The sequence below is a fragment of the Cucurbita moschata genome, unplaced genomic scaffold (assembly GCF_002738365.1).
Source record: "Cucurbita moschata cultivar Rifu unplaced genomic scaffold, Cmos_1.0 Cmo_Scf00025, whole genome shotgun sequence".
In the NCBI taxonomy this organism is placed as follows: domain Eukaryota; kingdom Viridiplantae; phylum Streptophyta; class Magnoliopsida; order Cucurbitales; family Cucurbitaceae; genus Cucurbita; species Cucurbita moschata.
Genome location: NW_019268541.1, coordinates 369,519 through 381,547, shown reverse-complemented (window position 1 = coordinate 381,547; position 12,029 = coordinate 369,519). Strand labels below are relative to the sequence as shown.

Sequence of the window (12,029 nt, the reverse complement as noted above, 5' to 3'; positions counted from 1 at the left end):
AACATGGGTGTACTAATAATATATCAATAAATAATTATTTCAAGTATTTCATTAGTATATTAGCAACATATCAATTCTCGTTCTGAATGAAATTCAAAGTATAACGTGGTATATTAACACTCACTCAAAATCCATTTCATAGACTTGCAATTTTTTTTCGCAAATCAAACTCAGAAGCGGTTATGCTAACTTAAAATGTACTAATTGAGTTCAATTAATCGAATTCTTCCGATTATAGTCTTTCGAACACTCTTAAATCAAATCAACACAATTAAAAGTAGACGAAACACCATGATTTAAAAGACAAGATGGGAGATATGATAATTCAAGGATTTAATCGGGAATATATAGTAGCGATGTTAACCCCCCATTTTTTGTCACACTTCAACTTTATTGTACCAATATAAGAATTTCTCTTAGTGATGGATCAGATTTGACTAGTCAAACATTATATATCTTTGGATCTGAATCCCCCATCTGTTAATTCTCCTTCCACTAATTAATCAACAAATAAATTATTTATTACACATTAATTATTTTCGAAATATTAATTCACACATTATTGCGGACCATATTTTAATTAAATATTCTTTGGGAAAATTCAGCAGTTTCGAATGCCACGTAAATGCTACATTATTCCAATGTCATCTCCTAAATCGGATTTATTCAAACTAACAAAAATATAAAAGTATTAAAAGTATTTCTTATAAATATTTATCTCTTATTTAATTTAAAGATAAACACAGGCATAAAACTTTATCGTGATTTTAAAAAATTTTAATATTGACACGTGTACCTTAAAAATATAATTTTGCCTTTTTAAGTTAATTAAAAAGGTTAATTAAAAGAGGGAAAATAGATCGAGGCGGTGAATTAAATGAATGTAACTTTCTAGCTTTTCTCCGACGTCACCGACCAATGGCGAGAGGCCGCCACGTCATGGTTCTGATTTATTTTATTTTATTTTTTCTATTTCTTTTATTGGTGTCGTCTCAACGGCAGGCGTGCCACCGGACATGGCGGTTATGGTTTGATTTAATTATTATAAATCTTCAATAATTACATAAATTTTCAACAACTTATAAACAAAATTACGCTTCTGCCATTACCGTAGACAGCCTGTCTCCTGAAGATGCAACCTTAATTACCCTTGAAGCAACGACCATAGATCTTTCTCTATTCTCTCTCACTTCCTATCTTTGGTTTTTAATAATGAATCTCAACCGTCCATTTTATCGTGCTTATTAAATTAGGTTCGAATTAACTCATAAACTATAAATTTAGTCCATATTTTTTTAAATATTATATTTTATTAGCTCGTTAAATTAAAATACTGATGTAGAATTTTGGTTGACATTTTTTTTGTTCGGATCAACTTGATTAATAAAAAATAGAGTTACAATCTGACTCAATCTTACACTATTTTTTAAGATTATTATGAAAATTAAGAATTAAAAAAAAACCCATTTTATTAGGATTAAAATATTTCTAGAGGGGATAGTGGTAGAGTTGACCCTGGATAAAGAATTAAATTAACCCCAAAACCAGAGCATTCAAAAAATAAAACAGAATTAACTACTAAATGTGTGGTGGGCCCAATCATCTACATCAACATCTACTTCACCTCATGCGCAACCATCCACCTCCGTCCGATCGTTGACTTTCTCTCAGCCATGCTCTGAAGTTTGACCTTTGATCTCCATCCTCATTTATTTATTTTCCATAATATTTTATTCATTTATCAAATACAGAGTTTTGACTTCATCACCAATAATGGAAATAAATTACTTTTTTATAATATCCATTTTCATTTTTATATTATAATTTAAAAATATTAACATTTATTTATGGGACGATATGATTTTTTATTTTTTTGTCAATATCTCGTCCAATACCTTGATTTAGTATTAAAAGATATAATTTTTATTTTAATCTAACCAAAATCTCCTCGGATAATTGATTAAGGAAACATATAAATTTTATTAATTATTATTATTTTACAAAATTCCCATAATTTAATCCAAATCTACAAATAATATATCGTACAGATTATTTCAATAATTTAAATATATATTATTTTTTTAGCTACTTGCCCTCCATATATTACTTGTTGGGGAACAACAGAAAGCTCATTTATCAAATTTTAATCTTAAAAAATTAAATTATTGAGCTTATAGATTTTTTATTATTTAATTAGAATTAAGGTATGTGGCTTCCTCTTCCACAATCAGCTGCATAAAAGTTGCTTAGAAAGGTCTTTGAAGAAGAAGAAGAAAAAAAAAATCCTTAGGTTAATCGAATTAGGTAAATTTGGTACTCTAATATACAGAGATTCGAGTAACAGAAAAGGCGAGTATATATGGATGGCGTCAAATGGATCCCAACTCGGAATCCATTTGTCCACAACGTACGTACCAAGTATAATTTTAGAAAACATATTAAGAACATTAATAGCTTGCATGAAGTGATGTATGGTTTTTTCCATATGGAATTAGATTCTAACTAGCTGTATGAACCGCTCTCTATATATTCTTTAAACTCAAAACTTAATTAATTTTTATTTTTATATTTTAAAATATGGATCAAACCATCCCGCTTAGAAAAGACCGTGTATACCTGATTCACTAAGGAGATTAATATCGAATTTGAATGATTACCAAACACAAACATGTGATATACCTGGAAAAGGCATCAAACAAGAGGCATTTGAAGTAAAAAATTGTATGCCTTTTGAAGTCCATAAGGAATTTTTGCCAAAATGTTTGCATATGACAACAAGAATCAAAGGCAAAATTCAAATCAATAATGTGAGCTATGCATAGAACATGATGTGTGGGCTGTGTTTTAGCTTTTATAAGCAATATGAGAGGTTAAGGACAAAAGTAGTCATAACTATTTTAAATAAAAACAATATAATATAATAAGTGGAATGAAATTTGCCACCTCTCATGTGAATTTGTCTATTAATTCTAATTTAGCTAGTGCCTCGAACCCACGTGTTATCAACACTAGGGTTTGATCCTCCTTCAGGGTCAGCATCCTTACTGGCACATCATCTCGTGTCCATCTCTCTTCAGAGGTTGAGCCTCCTTGTTAGTATATTCTTCGGTGTTTGGCTTTGATACCATTTGTAATGACCTAAGTCCACCATTAATCGATATATTTCTTGGGTTTACCCCTACAGGTTTCCCTCAAAGATTTTAAAACGCGTCTAGTATGGAAGATTTTCACACCTTTATTAAAAAAATGTTTTAGTTCTCCTCCCCAATCGACTTGTGAGCTCTCATTTCCTGTAATTAGTTAACATGAGACTACTCTTTCCAATCATTTTAGACTAAGCTTGAAATTGGTTATCATAAGAAATGGCGATGATTGAGTTGCCCCACGGTCCGGTCGCTTCGTCGTGCTTTCATAAATCATGTTCGGCTGAAGCCCAGTTGAAGCGTGGACCATTACCCACACCTATGAGACCATCCATTTCTTTTTTGCTATCTAATCTAGTCTTAACTCATACACTTACGGGACCATTGCTGTACCATATTCCAATTATCTTGGGTCTATTACTCCAACTTGTGTGGTCACTCAATCCCCTTCACTGGACCATTTTCTTCACGTGACGAACTTATTGATTATTGTAAAGATAGGTGGAGCGTCGTTATTTCTAACACATAATATCTGAGCTATGCCTTTGACTTAGTTGTATCGCACACCACCTGTTTGTGAAAATGTCAAGCTGAAAAACCGAACATCAACAGCGCCGATTCCTCTCACTTTCTCGGTAATTTTCCATCACTAAACCTTCAATTTCCATTGTGATATCATTTTATTTGCCGAAAGGTGTTTGATTGAGAATGAAACTTCTAGGAATGGCTGAAATTATAGTTAGATTCGGAGCTTCAAATTAATTTTCTTTGTGATGAAAGCCCCACTTCTGAAAAGAAAGAAAGAAAATCCCGTTGTATGCATGTGTTTTTAAAGATGGATTTGTAAATTCAATCGTCTACGACATGGGAGACCCACTTGTGCAATTATGGTGATATTATAAATCATGACGCCACTTGGGGGACATTGAATTCGTTTCTTCCAAAACGATGCTGTTTCGAACTGTTTCACCCACTCCACAGCCCCAAATAAGACAATTGCAAGGGCTTGCCATTGTTTTCTTAAGAGGTATCTCTTATGAAACTATTTTGATTACTTGGGAAAAATGGCTCATCATTTCCCATATTTGGGTTTTGCTTTGATTACCATGAATATCCCTTGTTTATAGCGTGAGATTCTCAACAAGTTCGAATATGTCGATTCTGGTCGAATGATCTTGGTTGCTTGTTAGTGTAACAGTTTAAACTTACGACTAGTAGATATTGTCGTCTTTAGACTTTTTTTTTTCTGGGTTTTCCGTTAAGCTGATAGCTGATTAGGAAAATCGTTCAAGCCCAATGCTAGTAAATATTGTCTTCTTTAGACTTTTCTTTCTGGGTTTCCCGTTAAGTTGATCGTTGATTAGGGTAACAGTTCAAGCTCAATGCTAGTAGATATTGTCCTCTTAGACTTTCCCTTTTGAGTTTCCCCTCAAAGTTGGTCGTTTGTTAGTGTAACCGTTCAAGCCCATTAGTGTAACAGTTCAAGCCCACATTGCCCAATACTAGTAGATATTGTCCTCTTTATACTTTCTTTTTTGAGTTTTCCCCCAAGGTTGGTCGTTTGTTAGTGTAACAGTTAAAGACTACATTGAGTAGATATTATCCTCTTTAAATTTTCGTTTTTGAGTTTCCCCTCAGGTTGGTCGTTTATTAGTGTAACAGTTCAAGCCCACCGTTACTAGATATTTTTGAAAAGTGTTTTGACAAGGAGAGGTTTACACACCCTTATAAAGAATAATTCGTTCCTCTCTCCAACCGATGCTTGATCTTATAATCTACCCCTTTTACTTACAATCTACCCATCTCGAGGTCCAACATCCTTGCTAGCACTCGTTTCTCACACTTCACTTAAAATTAAAAAAACAAAATTTTATAGTGGAGTGGTGTTATACCCAATACATTTTTGATGTCTAAATTAGTACTCAGCTAAAATAGTATCGAACATTGGCTCCATCTCCAACTCATCTGATAATGAAGCTTCCTTGCTGCCAGGTATGATTTTGTTTTATTTCCTTCTTTTTAATATGTAATTTTTTTTATAATTTAATTTATCCTATGAACAAAATACAGATGGATATGGTGGTGCTACTTTCATTTTTTTTCTTAAAATGTATGCTTTTAATTTATTAAACAGAGCAATAAAGTAACTTAAGGCCCGGCCCAATAAGCCATTTATACTGTAAGCCCACATAGGGCCAACCCAGCCCAACTTCAAAAATAGCTACCTTTTTTTTTTATTATTAATTTTAAATTTAGACCAAAAATTCTCCTCATCTACATTTTTCGTTTTTTTTTAATAAGAAACTATTTTAATAACCATAAAATTAATAAATAATTATATATAAAAATTTGCAGATTTAAATGATAAATCAAATTCAAAATTTAAAAAACGTTTCGTTGAAATCAAAGATTGTAGCACATGTTCGATTTTGATTCTTATCTTAACATATTTAATTATTTGGAATTATAATATACAAAAAAATACAAAATACAAAATCATTATTATTATTTATTTATTTATTTTTGGGCAAGTTGCGTGTGAGCAAAAAATAACAATCGAACGCCAGCAAATATACTCGTCGTTTATGGGAGCGCTGAAAATGACACGTGGCGCTATTTGGCTTCTGAAATAATAAATTTTCCAAAATAACGAAAGTTCTATGCACCCGGCGGTATTTTCATGGTTCACGTGCTTGTCGCATGCGCCAACGGGAAACTTCTAGGAAAACCACTATTCAGAACACGTGTCACATTCCTAGCAGAAAGTTACGGTGAAGCGGCATGTACATGTTAGTATCTCCCAAAGTATGAGGAGATTAAGTTGTAGACACGTGTCAATCGTACTGCGGTCTAGGAAGGAGGTTACGGAGAAACGGCATCCAGAGGATAATGTCTCTGAATTTAAAAAGTGAAAAAGAAAATCAAATTTAGATTTTTGTAATTTATGATTTGAAAATATAAAAAGCGTTGGAGTTGGACTTGCGTGCCAGGCACGAGACGTACCGTTCTCTTGTCGTCTAGCGTTTATTTTCGTCCCTTTTTCAGAATATTTGAAATTATGGAAAATGAATTTGGATTATTTAAAGAATATTTTTGATAATTTTGGCCTTTTTAATGAGGTCAAAAAGGTTATTTGAATTAGTTTATATTTTCTATTAAATTGATTATTTAAAAAAATAAATAAATAAATATATATATATATTATCTACTAAAATAGGGTTATGTTGATGATATGTATGTATGTATGTATATGATCGTACTTGGTGTAGCCGGCTACGAAAACATGTAACCGAAACAGCCGGTAAAAGTGGACTGTCTAGCCCACGCGTCTCTAAACGCCAAATCGCCACGTGTCCGGTCTTATCCGTTCACAGTTTTCCCCCCTTTTAAATCGCTACCAAAGGTAAAGCAAAAAGCAACACATCCATTTCCCACTTCTCTCTGTCTAAAAAAGTACTTTCCGATCATCTCTCTCCAAAATGGCGACTAATCTCTTCACTTTTGCCCCCACCAGCATCCGTGCCTGTGCCTCCTCCGCCGACCATAACCGCCGAAAAGCCTCCTCCTCCTCCTCCTCCTCCTCCAATTGGTGGGCCCCGGTCTTCGGATGGTCCTCCGAACCGGACTACATCGACTCCGGCAACAAATCCAACCCTAAAAACCTAGCCGACGGAGTTTCAAAATCAGATCCAGAGACGAAATCGTCGAGAAATCGATTTTCCCCCGGCTGCTTCACGGAGTCGAAGGCACGACAGCTTCGCCTGATGACGATGGAAACGGAATCATTTCACGATGTTATGTACCACTCAGCAATCGCATCTCGCCTCGCTACCGACTTCAAAAGTCGCGGCGATTCCTGATCTCCGCCAGTACCTGCGGCCGCCGATCCCTCTCATCTACTACATGTAATTATGTCTAAATGTATGAATTAATTGTCAATTCCAAGGATTAGGAGTTGTATAGTATTTTCTTTCCTTTTTCTTATGGTTCTGGCATTGTTCTTCCACGAACAATCATCGGTTCGAGAGGTGTTTGGCGAAGAAAAAAAATGTTGAAATAATAAATTTGGTAGATTAGTGACTAAGCATCTGCAATATTTTATGTATGAACATCTTTTCATTTTGGATAGGACTGAATCTTTTTGAGTGGAAGTCTGAATTATGAAACGGTGGATGAACTGTGAATTGGGCTCCGCCTGTCCACCATGACGTGACGCCTAGCAAATGATTCAACCATAGTATTTAATAAACTCATTAAATATTAATTATGTGATGTGATTACCTATCTAATCATCCTTTTCATCATTTTATCTACAAATAATTTACATATGAAGTTCAATTCTTGTTGAACTATTATATTTATAACTTAAGTTAAATAACTTTGAACTATTATATTTTATAAATTTAAACTATTCGCTATTTGCGTTTTAAAAAATTATATAAAGAAAATATTTACATATTAAATAATCATAATGAGTATATAATAAGCATATTTTCAAAATTTTATAACAAATATTAATATAAATGATTAAAAACGTTTCTAGAACTTATTAAATTATTTTTAAAACTAAAGAATTATATCTATTAGAATTTTAATATTATAAATTTTTAATTTTGAAAAATGTTTAATAAAATTTTAAAATATCTTTTTTTGTTGAAAAAAAATTATGAATCTATTTGATATAAAAATAGATAAAAAAAAAAAAAATCGAACGGTGGACTTTTTTAGTATTAAAAATCTATTAGAATAAATATTAAAAAAACTAAATATATATTTTGCAAGTTAAAATTAAAAAGTTTTAATAATCTAAATTAAAAAAAAATATATAGTTAATTTTGGATCTATACTTTATTTTAATATTTTCGAAATTTTTTAGAAAATACATTAATGCTCTTAGTTTTTTAAAACTTTTAAATATTTTATTAAAAATTTTAAAATTTTAAACAAGTTAAAAATACTTATTAATGAAAACAAAATTAATAACAATTTTATTTAAAGTTATTAGAGAGAGTATTTTTAGATTTTTTTTTTTAATTTAAGGATATTAATGAAAATATTGAAAATTAAGTAATTGTTATTAATTAGCCTAATTAATCCTAAATCGATTATTTTTCTGTGGGTCAGAAATAGTAAAACAGCGCTCCAAAATTTGAAAAATCACAGAAGATTCAATTCGATGGAGAAAAGCAACGGTGGAGCGTGATCTGACTACGAATCCAACGGTCAAGAAAATAGCGTTACTTGAAAGCCAGCACCGCTTACCATATAAACCCTCGTCCTCAACTCTCAACACGTCTTTAACCTAAATCGCCGAACCGATTCATTCCTCTCTCTTCGCAATTTCATTCGACGCATTCTCATGGTTGGTAGTCTCTCCTAGTCTCACTTCTCGATCTGGTCACTTTTCTGAGTATTTGTTGATTATATTTTGTGGTGAATTACACAGGCTTTGCCGGACCAGAAGACTGTTGATTATCCGAGTTTCAAGCTTGTGATTGTTGGTGATGGTGGTACTGGTATGTTCTGTTTTCTGTGTTTGCTTTGAGAACAATAATCAGCATCATTTCGTGATAGCAATGTATCATTTAGGACGTGAAGTAGTCTTTGCTAGCCAGTAGTAGTTGTTTTAGCTTGGCGTGAGAAGAAGAGAGCTTAAAACTTGAAACTGTAACAATGCCGTATGATTTGAGCAGAGATTGACAGGGTAGTGGATTTTTGTTCTAAGAAGAAATCTATGCTTTATTAGAGTTTTAATTTTTTTGTTAGAACTCGAAAGTCGAAATTTGTCTTTCTTCGTTATTGCTTATTGCCTTGTTAAAGAGGTTTTTGATCGGTAACAAGAAAGAAGAAAGAAAGAAGAAAAGAGACTCAAGAATGTTCAGGGTATCGGATTTTGTTAATCAAGGGAGATGTCGCGTTTGTATAGTTTTAGTTCGAAGGATCTTCCTTCGTCAAGTTGCATTCATCTAATACTTGACACTTGAAATTACTAGTATGATTGACCATGTTATGTTGCTCAGGAAAAACAACTTTTGTGAAAAGGCATATCACCGGGGAGTTTGAAAAGAAATACGAACGTAAGCATTTTTGCTAATCCTTTTCCATTTTGTGGTTTATTCACTGTTAGGGCTTTCTTTAAATAAATAAAAAAATTCTTATATGAATTTGTTCTTCTACTGTTTTTCATGAACTTAGCAACCATTGGCGTGGAAGTGCACCCTTTGGACTTCTTCACAAACTGTGGAAAGATCAGATTTTACTGCTGGGACACTGCCGGGCAGGAGAAGTTCGGTGGTTTACGGGATGGCTACTAGTAAGTTAAAAAAATTGGTCTTTTATATTCTTTTGGGTGTATTTTTATGCTCTCAGGTTTAGATATTCCATGTACTCTGTTGCACAATTCCATATTTCTAGTTGGAGTCTGTTTCGATGATCATTTTCCCTCTTAATTAGGCCTCTACTGTTTATTTTGAAAATGAACTGAAACTTACATTCTCTTGTACATTTGATTTGATAGTTTATTTTATATTGACTACCTTTTTGGGTCTTCTTTGAGATCTTGTTGTGGGTCTGTTATTTTATTTCCGTGATGGGCTGTCATGTTTGTTCTGATTTCAATATTCTCCTAGCGCTGAAAATCCTAATTTTATGTCTTAATCCACGATTGCAGCATCCATGGGCAATGTGCAATCATCATGTTTGATGTTACTGCCAGATTGACTTACAAAAACGTTCCTACATGGCACCGTGATCTTTGCAGGTAATCTAACTTTTGTTTGTATGAAACTATTTTATATGAATGATTGTTGCATTGTCAGGGAACCTGCTTACCATTTGTTTACTTCTAATAACACCTGCAGGGTGTGCGAGAATATTCCAATTGTTCTTTGTGGAAACAAGGTCGATGTGAAAAATAGGCAGGTGAAGGCCAAGCAAGTCACATTCCACAGGAAGAAGAACCTACAGTACTATGAAATATCTGCGAAGAGTAACTACAACTTTGAGAAACCATTCCTTTACTTGGCCAGGAAGTTAGCTGGGTAAATCCAGTTCTCTGTTTACTCTGGATTTCTTTTTTTCTTTAATGTGGGAACTTTCATGACATTGGACTTCCTTTTGTTATGGCAATCCAGGGATGCTAACATTCATTTCGTGGAGTCTCCAGCTCTGGCTCCTCCTGAAGTACACATTGACTTGGCCGCCCAGCAACAGTGAGACTTTCTCATCATCCTAAGTCATTATTTTTAACAAAAGCATTCACATTCGTTGGAGTAATCTATATCTATATGTTGCTTATTTTGTGCAGGCATGAAGCTGAATTAGCAGCAGCTGCCAGCCAACCTCTTCCCGATGACGATGATGATGCTTTTGAGTAAAAATGGTCAAAATCATCTGGTGAAATGATGCCCTTTGCATATTTGTTTTCTCCTTGGACCCCCGAGTGAGATTTTTTCTCCTCGCTGGGATTAACAGAAGAGAAGGAAATAGCTGGGATGGCAGGGTGTTACCGAGGATTGAAACTTGAATTTTTGAAAACGGTAGTTTTCCTCTCCGGGATGAAAGAAATTTGTGGTGTAGATGGATGGTTTCTGTTGAGATTATCGATTAATAGAGCCACATGACTTTTGATGACTCTTCATTTTTCAGAATTTATCTATCGAATGCTTCACTATTTTATTTGTATTCAATGCGTTTCCTCATCTCTTCTCTGGTGTTTCTCTTGCGAACAATGTCCCTTGGACCTGGGATGGGATTGCATTTTGGTTTACGTGTTGAATGTTGAATGATGGATGAAAAGATGTTCAATTTTTCGTTGGTGTTGAAATAGATGAATTTCAGTTGTTATAGCATGAATGCTTTGAAGAAAGCGTTTAAAGCAGCCCTTAGGGTAGGTGGAACTTAGCTATCTTCCAACAAGCTATGGCATCCCAGCATGTAAAACCCCAAACCAGCAGGTATGTGTCATCCCCCATTCCCCCAGGCTGGGCTGTCCCAAAAGCAGCCGTCGTGGTATTGGCACGCTATTGGCTAGTTAGGCTGTTGGGTTGAGTCAGTAATGCCCATGCTTACTTAGCTAGGAGGCCGAGATTATAACACAGATTTAAAGTCACTGAAACTCAATCCTCCTTTGTTCTGATATATGTATGTACTGAGATGCTCTTCCACATTCTCGGTTGAAACGCCAGAGTACTTGATGTTGGCGAGTTGAGGCAACGCCCACATCACCTTGTTAACACAGATTTCAAATGCCACGTTGAACGGTAGAGAATGAGTTTTGGTGGGATTAAAAGATCAAAACAAGATAACACGACACTTGGATCATCATTGGTAGCTGTCAAATCTGTGAATAAAGAAATGAATTTACGATTGGACTGATTCAGGACACTTGTTTCATAACTGACTTTACAAGACAACCCAAGCTCTATGGCTACAGATAATCACTTCGGGAAGGGAAAGGGGTTGTATTTTTTTAGATTAATTCACAGGCCTTGTATTCTAACTTAACCCCCACACCTATCGTTAATAATTAACAATTTTTCTGTTAATTGAGACACAAAGTAAGTATCAATCAATTTTGGGGTCTAAGAATTAATCTGAGATAAGCCACACACGTCAAATAGAGTGAAAACATAACCCCAAAAGAAAGATGAAAAGAGTAAAAGACAAACACAAGATCAAATAGAGAAATTCTGCATAATGAACTTTCATAGGAGGCCATGTGGCTCTATAAACCAACCATCTACACCACAAATTTCTTTCATCCCGGAGGAAAACTAACGTTTTTCAAAATTCAAGTTTCAATCCTCAGCCATACTCTCTGCCTACATAGTCTCTTCCCTTCTGTTAATCCTAGCGAGAGAAAAAAAAAAAAAAAAAAAAAAAAAA

General features: G+C 33.9%; 3 protein-coding genes and 1 long non-coding RNA gene across 6 annotated transcripts in view; 2 read left to right on the top strand and 2 right to left on the bottom strand.

Annotated features, from left to right (window-relative positions):
• Positions 1-6,541: 6,541 nt before the first annotated feature.
• On the top strand, positions 6,542-7,271 carry LOC111461308. Its single transcript, XM_023104801.1, has one exon. The coding sequence runs from the start codon at positions 6,623-6,625 to the stop codon at positions 7,001-7,003; it is 381 nt and encodes a 126-aa protein (XP_022960569.1). The 5' UTR covers positions 6,542-6,622; the 3' UTR covers positions 7,004-7,271.
• Positions 7,272-8,396: 1,125 nt separating this feature from the next.
• LOC111461563 (GTP-binding nuclear protein Ran-3-like) lies at positions 8,397-10,843 on the top strand. The gene is made up of 8 exons (XM_023105134.1): positions 8,397-8,505; positions 8,590-8,659; positions 9,164-9,220; positions 9,339-9,456; positions 9,814-9,903; positions 10,004-10,183; positions 10,277-10,354; positions 10,450-10,843. The coding sequence occupies exons 1-8, from the start codon at positions 8,503-8,505 to the stop codon at positions 10,517-10,519; spliced, it is 666 nt and encodes a 221-aa protein (XP_022960902.1). The 5' UTR covers positions 8,397-8,502; the 3' UTR covers positions 10,520-10,843.
• LOC111461565 lies at positions 10,748-11,636 on the bottom strand. Its single transcript, XR_002713596.1, has 2 exons — positions 10,886-11,636; positions 10,748-10,851 (listed from the first exon to the last, which is right to left on the bottom strand). It is a non-coding gene; the product is annotated as an uncharacterized LOC111461565 (long non-coding RNA).
• A 73-nt stretch (positions 11,637-11,709) lies between these two features.
• Positions 11,710-12,029, bottom strand: part of LOC111461562 (GTP-binding nuclear protein Ran-3-like) — a 3,095-nt gene continuing 2,775 nt past the window's right edge. For 2 of the 3 annotated variants that reach the window (XR_002713595.1, XR_002713594.1), the window contains exon 9: positions 11,710-12,002. The gene's annotated coding sequence lies outside the window, so the exon portion shown is untranslated. The remainder of the gene's footprint in view (positions 12,003-12,029) is intronic. The other variant, XM_023105132.1, reaches the window with a different exon arrangement.

Coding starts and splice junctions, on each gene's coding strand:
- LOC111461308 (XM_023104801.1), top strand. CDS start 6,623: ATGGCGACTAATCTCTTCACTTTTGCCCCCACCAGCATCCGTGCCTGT.
- LOC111461563 (XM_023105134.1), top strand. Junction 8,660..9,163: donor TGTTGGTGATGGTGGTACTG/GTATGTTCTGTT, acceptor TATGTTGCTCAG/GAAAAACAACTTTTGTGAAA. Junction 9,904..10,003: donor TGGCACCGTGATCTTTGCAG/GTAATCTAACTT, acceptor TAACACCTGCAG/GGTGTGCGAGAATATTCCAA.